A 14,822-nucleotide genomic window follows, 5' to 3' on the forward strand; every position below is an offset into this window, starting at 1 on the left:
GCCAAACAACGCAGTCCGCCATTTTTTCCCCCTTTTCCTTAGCTGTGCTACTCCCTTTTATTCTATTGGCTTTTGAAAGCCAATAGAATAGACTCTCTTGAATAGAGTCTAATTCTATTGGCTTTCAAAAGCCAATAGAAATTGTCCAGGCTGTCTCTGCCCTGCTGAGCCCGCCAAAAGTCCCATTCTGCAAACGGTGCTGCACCAGTTGAGTAGTCCTCGACTTACAACCGGTTGAGTAGTCCTCGACTTACAACTGGTTGGGGGTCGCGGCATTAAAAAGGTTGAGAACCACTGGTATACAACAAATGTAACAAATAAACTTAAAAATCTGAAATGTTGAGGGCCCTTCCCAGACAATGAGGCTCTAAACCAGGGTTTCTGAACAATCTGAAGGTGTGTAGGCTTCAACTCCCAGAATTCCTCAGCCAGCCATGCTTAAATCCAGTTCTGTATTCCCTCCCCTAAACCCAGTCAAGAATACCTTAAGAGTGCCATCCAGTGATACTGAAGCTAATAGTTTACAATCTGAATTGATGCAGCAGTCTGTAATTTGGGCCTTGTGGGCATCCTTGCTCAGGTTCCTAAAACAATAAAGAAACAGGAAGCCGGAAGCAGCACTCAGATGTGGTGGCTCGCTGATCTGACTTACTGCAGGATCACTAACTCTATTTTAAAATGTATATTCATTACGGGTTTTACGTCAGGTAGTCGACAAATTTAAACAGGATGAAGGAAAGCAAAGAAACAATGGAAAACAAAAAAAAAAAAGTTATGAAATATAGTGAGTTCCAACCTACTGTGTAAACCAGGGGTCTTCAAACTTGGCCCTTTCATGACTTGTGGACTTCAACTCCCAGAATTCCTTAGCCAGGCATGCTGGCTGAGGAATTCTGGGAGTTGAAGTCCACAAGTCATAAATGGGCCGAGTTTGAAGACCCCTGGTGTAAACAGTTCATTATCCACCATCCCTCTCAGCAGAACAACAAATGGCTGTCCAATCTTTTCTTGAAATATTTTATCTTGAAAGAATCTGGAATCTTTTCCTAGATATTTGATAAATCACTTCCATGCCTCACTTAATTTGCATCTTTTTCGGTCACCCAAATCATAAATCATCATATCATTTTTTTTTTAACATTCTTTCAGCAAAAACTATCAGGGTTTCCAGTCTTTCAAATAAGTTTCTCTCATTTTTTTCTTCTTCTAATCAAACAAGTTAAATTTGTCATCTCGGCAAGCTCTGACATTTTTACAATATACTCCTCCACTGAGGCAGGAGTATTAAGCTTCAAAGAAGGGCACTAGAAGAAGAAAAATGAGCCGTTAGTACAAGAAAAGTAAAGACCGAACAGCCAAATCTCTCCCCTTTTTTAAATCATTTGGCTCTAAGTCAACTGGACTTTCACTTTTTTACATTTCCTGTCTCAAACCAGACAGAAATTATGTCCTGACCTTTGCATTTGTGCCTGGAAGGAGATCCAAAGGTGCTGATAAAGAGGAATCAGGATCTACGCACCATCATATTGCCCACCCCAAGGATTTAAACTGTAGCCCTACTTTAAATTTTACAAATACAGGCTGTCAACACCCTCCAGCCTCATAATTCCATGGGTGGCATCTCTGTTTCCTTTTTTTTCAGAATAACAAGAGTTGGAAGGGACCTTGGAGGTCTTCTAGTCCAACCCCCTGCTCATGCAGGAAGCCCTATACCATTTCAGACAAATGGTTGTCCAGTCTCTTCTTCAAAATTTCCAGTGTTGGAGCATTCACCACTTCTGGAGGCAGGTTGTTCCACTGGTTAATTGTTCTAGTTGTCGAGAAATTTCTTCTTAATTCTCCTCTCCTTGATTAGTTTCCAGCCAATGCTTCTTATCCTGCCTTCAGGTGCTTTGGAAAATAAGTTGACCCTCTCTTCTTATTTGGCAGCTCCTCAAATATTGAAACACTGCTATCATATCATCTCCAGCTGTGGTTAACCTCTATTTCAGGTAGTCTCAACTTACAACCATTCATTTAACGACCATTCAAAGTTACAACGGCACTGAAAAAAAACTGACTTATGAACTGGTCCTTACACTTCAGACTATAGCAGTGGTGGCGAACCTATGGCACGGGTGCCAAAGGCAGCACTCAGAGCCCTCTCTGTGGGCACATGCGCCGTCGCCCCAGTCCTAGGCCTTCAGCTGGGTTTTATAAAATCTTTTCACTTTAGGCCTCCGCCACCGTGTACAAAAAAAAAAAAGGTTCAATCAGTCAATTTCAACTTCTCGTGGGGAAAAAAAAGATCTTGCAAAGTTGGAATTGATTGATTGAACTTTTTAGTCCCACCCAGTCTGCTGTTACCACTGCAGCCACGCCCACCCAATGGGCCACACCCACCCGGCACCCGACGATGCGTAAGTGGGTTTTGGGTTGCAGTTTGGGCACTCGGTCTCTAAAAGGTTTGCCATCACTGGACTATAGCCTCATTCCCATGATCATGTGATCAAAATTTGGGTGTTTTGGGCAACTCCATGTTGCAGCGTCCTGGAGTCATGTGAACACTATTTTTAACCTTCCTGACAAACAAAGTCAATAGGCAGATTCACTTAGCCATCCCAGGATTGGTTTAACAACTGCAGCGATCACTTAACAACCACGGAGGAAAGATTGCAAAATCAACGACGATTCATTTAATAACTGTCTTGCATAGCAACAGAGATTCTAGTCCCAGTTGCAGTCGTAATTCCAGGACTATCTATAATCAAGATAAAAAAAGTTTTTCCCCCGGTCCGGATTTACCTGCATCCTTCTCTCAGGCTCCAAAGTTCAAAGCGTCCATTGAAGGCCCCGAGACAAACGGTTGCTTCAGACAAGAATGCGCAGGCGGAGATTCCGTCACAGGAGGTCAACAAGGATTTCTGCTTCTAAATCACGAGAAAGAGAATTTGCAGGCGGAAATCAGAGCCAACCCTAACCCTCACCGACCAGGCTCATCTGATGCAAACATTTTGTGCTTGTGTGGATTTGGGCAGAGGGCTCTGAAGCAGTGAGCCTACACAAGCTTTAATTTCAAAGGTCAAAAGGATGCTTTTAGCAGTTTTTCTTCTTTGTTCTGGGCTGCCACTCACTCCGAGATCCTTTTTCGTATCGCTGAAAGTAATATACAGGTAATCCTCGAGTTACGAATGTCATCGAGCCAGCTAATACATTCGTAACCCATGGATTCGTTAAATGTATCACGTTAAATGAACATAATCCTTCCCTGCTTAACCCAATGCATTTGCTAATAGAACGCACAGGTCATTAAATCCTCAGGGTCACCGGAGTAGTTGCAAATGTGGGGGGAGCCTTCTTGGCTGCAGGATGTTTTCTGCTCCGCACACATTTGCAGTACTCAGGTGACCCTGAGGACACAGACGAACCTCCAAGTGGCTTCAACAACTCTCTAAAAGAATGCAAATGACCAGCTGTCTGTGAGGAATATAAATCTTTCCATTCTCCACCATCCGGTCAGAGCTGAAGAAGCTTCTTGGATGAGAAGTGAAATGTCTTCAAAGAAAAGGAATTGGGTATGTCTAGTTTAACAAAGAGAAGGACGAGGGGGGACGTGATAGTAGTGTTCCAAAATCTCAGGGGCTGCCACAAAGAAGAGGGAGTCAAGCTATTCTCCAAGGCGCCTGAAGGCAGGACAAGAAGCAATGGGTGGAAACTAATCAAGGAGAGAAGCAACCTAGAACTAAGGAGAAACTTCCTGACAGTTAGAACAATTAACCAGTGGAACAACCTGCTTCCAGAAGCGGTGAATGCACCAACATTGGAAGTTTTTAAGAAGAGACTGGACAGCCATTTGTCCGAAATGGTATAGGGCTTCCTGCATGAGTAGGGGGTTGGACTAGATGACCTCCAAGGCCCCTTCCAATTTTACTATTATTATGATTGTGATTATGATTATGATTATTAACAAGAAAGGCCGGTTGCATCCTGAAAAAGCATCTTTGGGTTACCAATGGTAATTTAATTGAAATGACATAAAGATCACTTAATGATGTTGGTTTTTATAATACTGATAGTCCTTAAGTTACAACCATTTGTCCCACGACTGCTCAAAGTTACAAATGATGCTGAAGGAAAAAAAACATACAAGCGGTCTTTGATATTTGATAAGACTTTCTGACAAGCAGTTTGGGACAATGAAGGAAAAGGGTTGGGAAGCACTGTTCTAACGGAACACTAGCACAGAACTTGGAAGGCTTCTGAAGCTGAGAAATCAGATCGTTTTTACCTGTCCGGTCTTCATGTCCACCAGGTGCAATGTCCCTTCCACAGTACCCACGACGGCCAGTTTTCCCGAAGGAGCGAGAGAAGCAGAAGAAGGAGTGGACGGAAGGTTCAAAACAAGGCTGTTAAATAAAATAAAAGAGGTTGATGAAGATCCTCAGTCATCCAGCTGAGTCATGGCAACTGCAGTTCTCTGTCTTTTGGGTATGAAAGCTTTCGCTGTTTATCCAAACAGCTTCTTAACAGTCTGAGCAAATGTCTGTGGAGATTCTCAGTCATCCAGGCCACAGTTGTTTCCAATGTGCTTTTTCAAAAGGCAGCTGAATTGTTTTTTTTCCCTGAGGACGAAGAAGAAGACATTTCACTTCTCATCCAAGAAGCTTCACTGATTCTGAAGCTTCTCGGATGAGAACTGATGAAGCTTCTTGGAGGAGAAGCAAAACATTTGCTTCTTCCTCAGGGGAAAAAAAACACTCCAATTGCCTTTGGAAAAAGCACCAGGGAGTCTGTCTGAGCAAGCTGGTTAATGGGACCCCATATGTGCCCTTTGGGGTGGTTTAATTTCTCACCTAATCTGGATAAGCTTGCTAGGTGAGCAGGCAGAGAGTCATTGAGATGTAAATAACCAATCTGATAAGCTGAAGAAGCTACATGGATAAACAGCAAAAAGTTAGCTGTCCAAAAGAGATTGGACAGCCATTTGCTTGAAATGATATAGTGTCTCCTGCCTGAGACACCAGTCACCTAGCAAGGTGTCAAAATCTTGATGACCAAAAAAAAAAAGGAAAAAAAGTGATGAAGTACAGGTAGTCCTTGACTTACAACATTTCGCTTAGTGACTGTTCGAAGTTACAATGGCACTGAAAAAGGTGCCCCCCCCAGCCACAGCCCAGCAAGACACCTGTCTGCCCGGCTGGCAGCGCTCTTCCTCTTGTCCGAGGTTTCCATTGTTGTGAGCATTTCTGTTGAGGATTGGCAGCGAGGGTGGGGTGGGGGTGTTTGGTTTTTATTTCCCCTGTCTGCTGGGTGGTTGCGGCAGGTTTTGGTCACTTGACATGACCCTAGGACACTGTGACCGTCATAAATATGAATCAGTTGCCAAGCATCTGAATGTAAATCACAAGACCCTGGAGAGGCTGCAACATTCCAGCTGATCGGCTTCTTCTGGGCTCAGCAGAAGTGTCAGGATCAGTGCCGAGCTCCAGCTGATTGGTGCTTCTTCTGGGCTCAGCAGAAGTGTCAGGATCAGCGCTGAGCTCCAGCTGGAGCCTGGCGCTGATCCTGGCGCTTGCACTGAGCCCTGACAGCCCTGCAGCTCCAGCCATCTCTCGCTCAGGCTTGTGCGGTTCTGCCACTGGTTCAGCTCCTCCACTACCACTTTTCTAAGATAGTCGCGTACCATCTGCCAGGTGCCAATGTACCACAGGTGGTCCCCGTACCACTGGTTGAAAAGCCTTGGACTAGAAGACCTCCAAGATCCCTTCCAACTCTATTCTGATTGAATTATGCATGCAGCAATTATGCAATTATAACCGCAGTTATGCAGTTACTCTGTCTCGAACCGACAAGAAAAGACGTTCATTTGCCTTGATTCAATGTGCAGATAAAAGGTGCAGGGCAGCAATAACATTGTGAGATGCATGAAAAGGACCTCATCCCTCCATGGTAGACTTACCTCTTGGTTAGCTGGGCCCTCTCTGGCTTGTTAATCCATTTCAGGAAAGGTCTCCCACATTTCTGGAGCGCCGCCCGGGCTTGAGAGCAGAGGTCTGAGGATCTAGGCTCATTTGCTGCCTGTTGCAGGAGCAGCAGAGGATTTTGGGAAAGCAGCCCGAAGTTTCTTTGCAAAAAATCAGCGAACAAGTTGACTGCCTCACTGGGCTCTGAGCCAGCAGCTGTTGCTACAGAAAACAATGGATCATAGATTCCTATTTTCAGTCCCTTTTAGCATACTTGTATTTCTACAGAATGGGCCCCAACCCCCAAATCAGAGAGGTCCAACCTTGGCAACTTTAAGACCTGTGGACTTCAACTCCCAGAATTCCACAGCCGACATGGGGAATTCTGGGAGTTGAAGTCCCCAGGTCTTAAAGTTGCCAAGATTGGACATCCCTGCCCAAAATGCAGCCTGCAATTTTTCCATCCCAGCTAAAAAGTTGCAGCCCTTTTCCAGGTCTGTGATTCCCCAATTTATTGAGGGGGGGGGAGAGAGAGAACCCCTACTTTCAATCCCATAATGGCTCACCATAGAGTGCATAGGCTTTAGAGAGGCTACGGAGGAGGCCGAGGTGAAGATGCGTGCTGACAACCTTTAAATCAGTCAGGAAAGAAGCCAGAATGTCCAAATGCCCACTTTGGACCTGCGGAAGAAGAGTTATAACTCAAGAAGGCCACTCTTTCAAGCAGCTTTTCTCAACTTTGGCAACTAGGACATTTGTAGACTTCAACTCCCAGAATACCCCAGTCAGGAAAGGAACCGGGAGGTTGTGAGTTCTAGTCCCGTTTTGGGCACAAAGCCAACTGAATGATCTTGAGCCAGTCATTTTCTCTCAACCCTAGGAAAGAAGCAATGAGCCGAAGTGGCGCAGCAGTTAGGGTGCAGTACTGCAGGCCACTTTAGCTGACTGTGTTCAGCAGGTCAGTGGTTCAAATCTCACCGGCTCAAGGTTGACTCAGCCTTCCATCCTTCCAAGGTAGGTAAAAGGAGGACCCAGATTGTTGGGGGCAATGTAAATATAGATATACATTGCTTACTGGTGTACACCGCTTAGAGAGTGCTTGCACTTAAAGCGGTATATAAGTCTCATAAATAAAATAAATAAATGAATGAATGAATGGCAAAACACTTCCAAAAATCCTTGCCAAGGAAACTGCAGGGACTTGCAAGGGCGTCTCTAAGAATCAGACAGGACTGAATAGAAGAAAAAAAAAAAACAATTCTGTATGTAAAAGAAACTGTTTTAAAATGGAAAATTTCCCCTGAAAGATGCACTTCCAATTCCTTATATCAGTGATTCTCCACCTTTCTAATGCCGTGACCCCATAATACAGTTCCCCATGTTGTGGTGACCCCCAAGTGGGTGTGGCCACCAATAAGAGGGAGTAGGACAGCTAGGAAAAAGGGAAAAAAATGGCGGACAGCATGGTTTGGTGACCCCCGTGAAATGGTCATTCGACCCCAAATGGGGTCCCGACCCACAGGTTGAGAACCACTGCCTTATATACACAGAATTTCTCTCTCTCTCTCTCTCTCTTTCTTTTTTTTCTTTTTTTTTTGCTCTATAAACATGAGGTCTAGGAATTTAAGTCTCCAAGGAACTGCTTTTATTCAGACTAACAGTCCAGCTTCTCTAAGTTGTTGCTTAGAAGCATTCGAGTCACTTACCAAGTGGTATGGCAGGGCAGTTAGTGCCTCTGCCTCAGATTTCTGGAAGGTCCGGGAGCCATCTGGGTCTGAAAGTTTCCACCAGTGAGCTACAGAGGAGAAAATATCAGGCAACTGCTCATTATTGCCCCCAACAGGTTGAATTTAAACACCGTCTCCCACTATGAAAAACACTGCCTCCCTCTAGAGGTTGGCTGGGGTGCTACAATGATCTGTTCAATCATGGCACAATTGAACGCAAGTACAGATAAGTCTCAGTAAGTACAGTTAACGAATCTCACCAAATGATCTCATTATTCTAACTTGCATTATCCAAAGTGATATTTCCATGGAAAATGTGGAAATTGGTTGCAGCTCAATGGAAATGGACAATAAAAAATGGTAAACATAAATTTTATATGTATATTTAATGAAGTACCACAGAAAAGGATAAAAGAATATGCTTTTAATTTGCACTGATTGTTAAGAGGGCCACAGAGTAATTAGAAAAAGCAAAATACAGGTATTCCTTGACTTACAATAGTTTAGCTTAATGACCACAGAGTTCACTTAATGACTATTGCAGAAAAGGTTGTCAAATCGGATCAAAGATGATCCACTTTACAACTGTCTTAACTTATGACCCTAATTGCCAGGGAGTCATAAGGACTAAAATTAAAATTCAGGCATTTTAATATCTTTAGCATTGCTTTGCCACTGCTATGACCATGTTTATGTGTTTCAATTACATTAAATTTTTGTCCTAATGCAGTGTTTCCCAAACTTGACAATTTTAAGGCATGTGGACTTCAACTCCCAGAATTCCACAGCCAGCATTGCTGGCTGTGGAATTCTGGAAGTTGAAGTCCTCATGCCTTAAAATTGTCAAGTTTGGGAAACACTGTCCTAATGTAATAATGAGGCTATTCTTTTTAAAACTTCTACTGTTCTTTTCTGACAGACTCTTCCTTCTCTCGAAAGCACCTGAAGGCAGGACAAGAAACAATGGATGGAAACTAATGAAGGAAAGAAACAACCTAGAACTAAGGAGAAATTTCCTGACAGAACAATTAACCAGTAGAACGAATTGCCTCCAGAAGTTGTGGGTGTTCCAACACTGGAGATTTCTAATATTGGACAACCATTTGTCTGATATGGTATAGGCAGTGGTGGCGAACCTACGGCACGTATGCCAGAGGCAGCACTCAGAACCCTCTCTATGGGCACACGCGCCGTTGCCCCAGCAGAGTTCACCAGAGTAGCGAGCATGTGGCGTTTGGAAGCAACAGGGCAGGAAGTGAGCAAGCAAGCAGTGTTGGCCCCCGGGGATGCCCCGGAGATGGTGAGGGACTGGCCCCTGCCGCCCTGGTCCCAACCACACTAATGCAGTCTGCCGTGACCACTGCAGCCACGCCCACCAAGTGGGCCATGTCCCCTGCCCCAAGGGCATCACAATGCTGATGTGGCACTTTGCGATAAATAAGTGGGTTTTGGGTTGATGTTTGGGCACTCGGTCTCTAAAAGGTTCGTCATCACTGGTATAGGGTTTCCTGCTTGAGCAGGGGGTTGGACTAGAAGACCTCCAGGGTCCCTTCCGACTCTCTTATTCTGTTATTCCTTTGGGCACAGTTGATTTGCAATGTCAAAGACCCTAACTGCAACTATGCATGTGTTAGCTTTAATTGCACTGTGCCCCAGCCTCAAATGTTGGGCTGCATTAAACACAACCAGGTATCAGTTTACAATTTGCACTAAAATTAAATATCACACTATTTGAATTCCCATTAAAGACGGGTATCTCACTTGGTGACCTACCTTTTATTTAAACACCACCAACTATTAAGAAAAAAAAAAAGCTGAAGGAATTTACCTGCCAAGAACACATGAGCTGTATGCTCCAGTCCTGGTTTTTTCAAGTAGCGCCGTTCTACTGCCATTCTCAAGGGGGTGCCACAGAGTTGCAGCCGAGAACCCGGAAGCTCTGACGGGGAACCGCATGCCCCAAGAAGACTATGGAGAAATAGCAGAGAGATGGATCAAATTTCCTAGTTTTTTATATATTTATATATATATATATATATATATATATATATATATATATATATATATATATATATATATATATATATATATATCTGTGCTCTGCTACACCTCTAGGTCAGTGTTTTTCAACCATGGCAACTTTAAAGATGTGTGGACTTCAACTCCCAGAATTCCCCAGGCAGACTGCTGCTTAGGGAATTCTGGGAGTTGAACTCCACACACCTTGAAGTTGCTTATATTGAGAAACATGGCTCCATTTGGGGTCGAACGACCATTTCACGGGGGTCGCCAAACAACGCATCTGCCATTTTTCCCCCCGTTTTCCTTAGCTGTGCTACTCCCTTTTATTCTATTGGCTTTTGAAAGCCAATAGAATAGACTCTTTTGAATAGAGTCTAATTCTATTGGCTTTCAAAAGCCAATAGGAATTGTCCAGGCTGTCTCTGCCCTGCTGAGCCCGCCAAAACTCCCATTCTGCAAACGGTGCTGCAATTTGTCTGCAGCGAAGGCGAGCTGTCTGGAAGTTTCCACCCCTCCCTGCTGAGCAACTACTAAAAATGTAAGTAAAAGAAGGCCAGGGTGGGAGGCTGACAGGCGCAGGGAGGGTTGCTGGCATACGTGGGGCCGGCGGGTACCTTACCTCCCTTGGGCTGGGCCAGCTGGTGGCCCAGCCGGTGGTCGGCCTGCGCCGTCTCTGCCGCTTGCCAGCTACGCCTCGGCCAGCACAGGGGGTGGCACCACGCATGCGCGGCACTCCCGGGCAGGGAAAGTCCTCGACTTATGATCGGTTGGGTAGTCGTCGACTTACGACCGGTTGGGTAGTCCTCGACTTACGACCGGTTGGGGGTCGCGGCATTAAAAAGGTTGAGAACCACTGCTCTAGAGACCCTTGAGAGTCTGCTCTCCATTATGACATACACTTGATTGAGAGGCAAGAATTGGGCCCAAAGTCACCCAGCAAAATCAATGGAAAACTTTATCTAGGGCTCCCAAAGTCCAACTGCAAAACAGGGGCAGCAGTTAGGATTCTCTATGTTTCTCTTCTGCCACCTGGTGGCTGTTCACATTATTGCAGCCCCCTGACAGCATCCTTAATCTAATTCCCATTTTTATCTTTTAGGAACACTTGGCATCACACATATGAAGACCCCATTTTTTCATCTACGACATACAGCAACTCACAACCTACAGGGAGAATTATCTTTATTCAGCCAGAAGCCCAAAAGTGAGTCCCTTACCCCCTCAGACTCCGTAGCAGGTCAAAGAAGAGAGCAGTGGGGAAGCTGCCAACGTGTCTTCCAGCATTAATGGCTTTTTCCAAGGTTACGGTGGTCTCATTTAATTCTTTCCACATAGTGAGGACGGAATAGAGATCTCGTTCCATTAGTCCTGCGGGATCAAAGGCAGAACAGCCTTTCAATGGAGCAGCTTAGGGCCTGCTAGATATTTTGCATCAAAGCATGACCTTAATTATATCTAAACATCTTTCTTCTGTCATTTAAGGAAGATGAGCTGAAGGTCTCCCTTAATTTTAAACTCATCCCAGCCTTGGACTGAAAGAGAATGGCTGGGCCAAAGTAGAGATGGGAAGGCCTGGAAAATGGCCTTGGAAAACAAGGGGAAAAAGGGGAGGAAACATTTTTTCCCAATTTTTCCAGTTTTTTTTTTCCAGGCCTTCCCATCTCTAGACCAAAGTCACTTCCTCTGTTAAGAGGCCTTGAAACTAGATCTTCAGGCATCAAGTTCAAATACAAGTTCTTCCACAATATGCCTGGAAGCCAATGGCTTCCCTCTTTCCCATCAATCAAAGGTGGAATATTTGTAGCCGAGGGTTGAAATGTGGGATCCTTGGTGCTCTCTGAGCTTGATTGTTTTTTGCAAACCTTTCATTATCCAAACTCGGTAATGCCATCAGCGTTCAACATCATCAACTTTGACTAACACTGATGATGTTACCTAGCCTGGGTAATGAAACGTCTGCATGAAGCCAACCAAGCTCAGAGAGCACTAAGGCCCCTCAAAGGTCTTATTTATGGCCATTGCCACCCACACCCCAGAGCCAATGATGCTGCTGAATGTTCACAGGCAACAGTCCTTTCCAATGTACCATCTCTGCTGGCCCAGAGAGAGACCACAGTGATAGCAACCAGCTCCAGTCCATGGTCTTGCTCCAAGCAACCCAACAAGTGTTGCATCATCAGCGGAAGAGAGATGGGAAGCTTCTGGATCCGTTCTGAGAGCTGAAACCAGAAAGATAGATATATTTAAAAAAAAAGAAAAGAACGACTGATGAAACCTCTTGAGGCTTAGACATAGGCTGAAGTCTTGGTTTTCCAAGCCACCCTTCCCCTAAGACAGACATGTCAAACACAAGGCCCGGGGGCCGGATGCGGCCTGTGAAGTGATTTCATGTGGCCCGCGAAGCCATCCTGGAAACAGTGAGGGAACGGCCCCCGCTGCCTTGGCCCTGGCCCTGGCCGGCCGGGAGCCAATGTACAATTTTGTGGTGGCCATCTGTGCTGAAACGCATTCAGCCTTAGCTCCACAAGGCCATCTGGAAACAGCGAGGAACCAGGAGAACCTTGAGCAACAGCCTTGAGGAAGTGGGGCTGGGTTTGGTGCTGGGCATTTGACCTCTGTTGCCCAGGGCTCCGGGCAGCCTGCACCACCATCCAGCCCCCCTCCCACATGGCCTGAGAGGAACAGTGAGGCTCCTCCAGTGGACAATGCCTTTGGACTTGCCCTGGTCCCACCCCCTTCTGCCAGAGACCCTCAGATCTGTCCCACTCCTGCCCAGGCCCCCACAGGCACCTTTGACACGAACTATGTAAAGCTGGCCACGCCCACCCAGTAGGGCACACCCACTCCATCCACGCCCACCCCAGTAGGCCGCACCCACCCTGGCCACACCCACACGCCCCCCTGAAGGCAACCACAATGCTGATGCAGCCCTCAATGAAATTGAGTTTGACACGCCTGCCTTAAGAGCTCTTCTAAGGGACCAATCACCTTCTCGTAGAGGGCAAACAGCCGCAGGTCCTGAATCAGCAAGCTTAGGTATAAGGGTTCCCGAGAGCCACGTTTGAGGAGCACAAGCCGCATCTATGGAGAGAAGAGATTGGAGTCCCAGGATCCATTATGCCTTTCCATTGCTGTCCTCGATCTTCTGCCTCTCACTAAACCTGTGTCAAGGACTCCCATAATTCCCAGCTAATAAAACCAGGAAAGATAAGGCAGCCCATATGTAGTATCTGGAAGGCAGCTGTAGAAGTAGACATGCCTTGCTTTGTTGAGTTTCATCCCACTCTTTATCCCATTTCTTCCAAATGAAGGGAGTTATGAGGTCAGCGCTGCTAACAGTCGGAGGTTCTTGCTTTGACAACAGAGGGAAATGCAGCCATTTTTCTCTGTTGCTTTTAGTTGGTGCTGGGAGGGGGAATGTGGATGAGAGCCCAGCTAGTCATAACAATAATAACTCAGCCATGGGAATCCAAGGTCATTGGGCCCAGATAGCAGTGCTTCAAGCTAATTGGGGAATGTGAGGAAATGCATGACCCCAGGACACAGCAGCCATCATAAATGTGAGTCGGATGTCAAGCATCAGAATGTAAATCATGTGACCACGGGGATGCTGCAACGGTCATAAGTGCGAAAAATGGTCATAAGTCACTTTTTTCAGGGCCGTTGTGATGTTAAATGGTCAATAAATGAACTGTTGTAAGTCGCATATAAGTTGTATATGCTGGAGGCATGACGGATGGTTATTCGGGGGTGGTGTTTGTACAGAATGTTTGAGGCTGACCATGGCTAGATCTGCAGATTTGCCATTTACCTGGTTATTAAAAGCCGACTCCTCCAATTTCTTCCCATGCAGGGCCAAATCTTTGCGGACGATGGCAGCTCGGTCTGGAGGGGCCAAATGCTCAAGAGGAATGAAGATGGCATCCTTCCGTTGCTTAAGAGATTCAAGCAGCATGGACTCTGCCGAGACGCTGAGAACCAGGCTGACTCGCTGCAGGGAGACACAGAGCCAAGGAAGGGTGAGATGGAAACTAACTAAGGAGAGAAGCAACGTAGAACTAAGAAGAAATTTCCTGACAGTTAGAACAATTAACCAGTGGAACGACTTGTCTCCAGAAGCTGTGAATGCTTTAACACGGGAAGTTTTTAAGAAGAGATTGGACAACCATTTGTTTGAAATGGTATAGGGCAGTGGTGGCGAACCGATGGCATGGGTGCCAGAGGCGGGACTCGGAGCCCTCTCTGTGGGCACACGTGCCGTTGCCCCAGCCTCGCCTCCCCCCGTGATCCCCTCCTCTCCAGCAGCCCCCCTGGAGGAGAGTTGCCCCTGAGCGTGGCCCACTCAGAGCAGTGCAGCCAAGGACATGGCAGCCAGGCAACGTAGACAAAACTCTGCCCTCACACCCCATCATGCACAGTTGATGCTGCGGGGTGTGGGCAGAGAATATGACCGCCATAGCGCTGCTGGGCTGCCTGGGCGGTCTGTGGCGGGCCCTGGAGGTGGTGAATGACCCTGCGGGCAGGTGGGGGATGGGGGGGCAGAGCAGGGGGTGGAGCAGGGCGTGGTCAGTTTTTGGGCACTCGATCTCTAAAAGGTTCGCCATCACTGGTATAGGGTTTCCTGCCTGAGCAGGGGATTGGACTAGAACATGGGTCGGCAACCCACGGCTCTGGAGCCGCACGTGGCTCTTTCAGCCTTCTACTGCGGCTCCCAGTCTTCCGCCATTTGCAGAGAAAGAGAGACAGAGAGAGGGACTTGCACTTCCCCTCTCTCAGATGGGGGGGTTTTAAGGCTGCGGACCTACTGCACCTCCATCTTTTTGCAGGTTCCAACCAACTGCTTTGTATCTCACCGAGGTCCCCGGGCTGTCAAAACAGCTGCGATCGGAATACGCAGATAAAGCAGCGTTACGCTGGCATTGAAGACAAGCGGAGGCAAAGGACGGAACAGGCAGGGCTCACTCCCTGGGACCAGGGGCAGCTCCTTCAGACTAACAGACTGCCTGCTAGCTAAGCACTCGGAGCTGGCAGCCTGGCGAGCGAGTCTGACTGCACGCCGCGGCCGAGCTGCTGCCAAAAAGGCCACACACCCCCGTCAGCGGCGTGCAGTGGATTTTATGTATGTGGACCA

At 46.6% G+C, this 14,822-nt stretch overlaps 1 protein-coding gene across 5 annotated transcripts in view; it reads right to left on the reverse strand.

Moving 5' to 3' along the window:
* The window catches only part of TEP1 (telomerase associated protein 1), a 101,204-nt gene that overhangs the window by 31,718 nt on the left and 54,664 nt on the right, over positions 1–14,822 (reverse strand). For all 5 annotated transcript variants that reach the window (XM_039350104.1, XM_039350102.1, XM_039350103.1 and 2 more), the window contains 11 exons: positions 13,503–13,682; positions 12,680–12,772; positions 11,778–11,910; positions 10,909–11,059; positions 9,498–9,637; positions 7,649–7,737; positions 6,509–6,623; positions 5,939–6,164; positions 4,268–4,385; positions 2,785–2,909; positions 485–584 (listed from right to left, as the gene is read on the reverse strand). In XM_039350104.1, coding sequence (XP_039206038.1) covers positions 485–584; positions 2,785–2,909; positions 4,268–4,385; positions 5,939–6,164; positions 6,509–6,623; positions 7,649–7,737; positions 9,498–9,637; positions 10,909–11,059; positions 11,778–11,910; positions 12,680–12,772; positions 13,503–13,682 — 1,470 coding nt within the window. The remainder of the gene's footprint in view (positions 1–484; positions 585–2,784; positions 2,910–4,267; positions 4,386–5,938; positions 6,165–6,508; positions 6,624–7,648; positions 7,738–9,497; positions 9,638–10,908; positions 11,060–11,777; positions 11,911–12,679; positions 12,773–13,502; positions 13,683–14,822) is intronic.

Source organism: Crotalus tigris, unplaced genomic scaffold (assembly GCF_016545835.1).
Source record: "Crotalus tigris isolate CLP2741 ecotype Arizona unplaced genomic scaffold, ASM1654583v1 scf7180000018306.2785112, whole genome shotgun sequence".
Taxonomy (NCBI): Eukaryota; Metazoa; Chordata; class Lepidosauria; order Squamata; family Viperidae; genus Crotalus; species Crotalus tigris.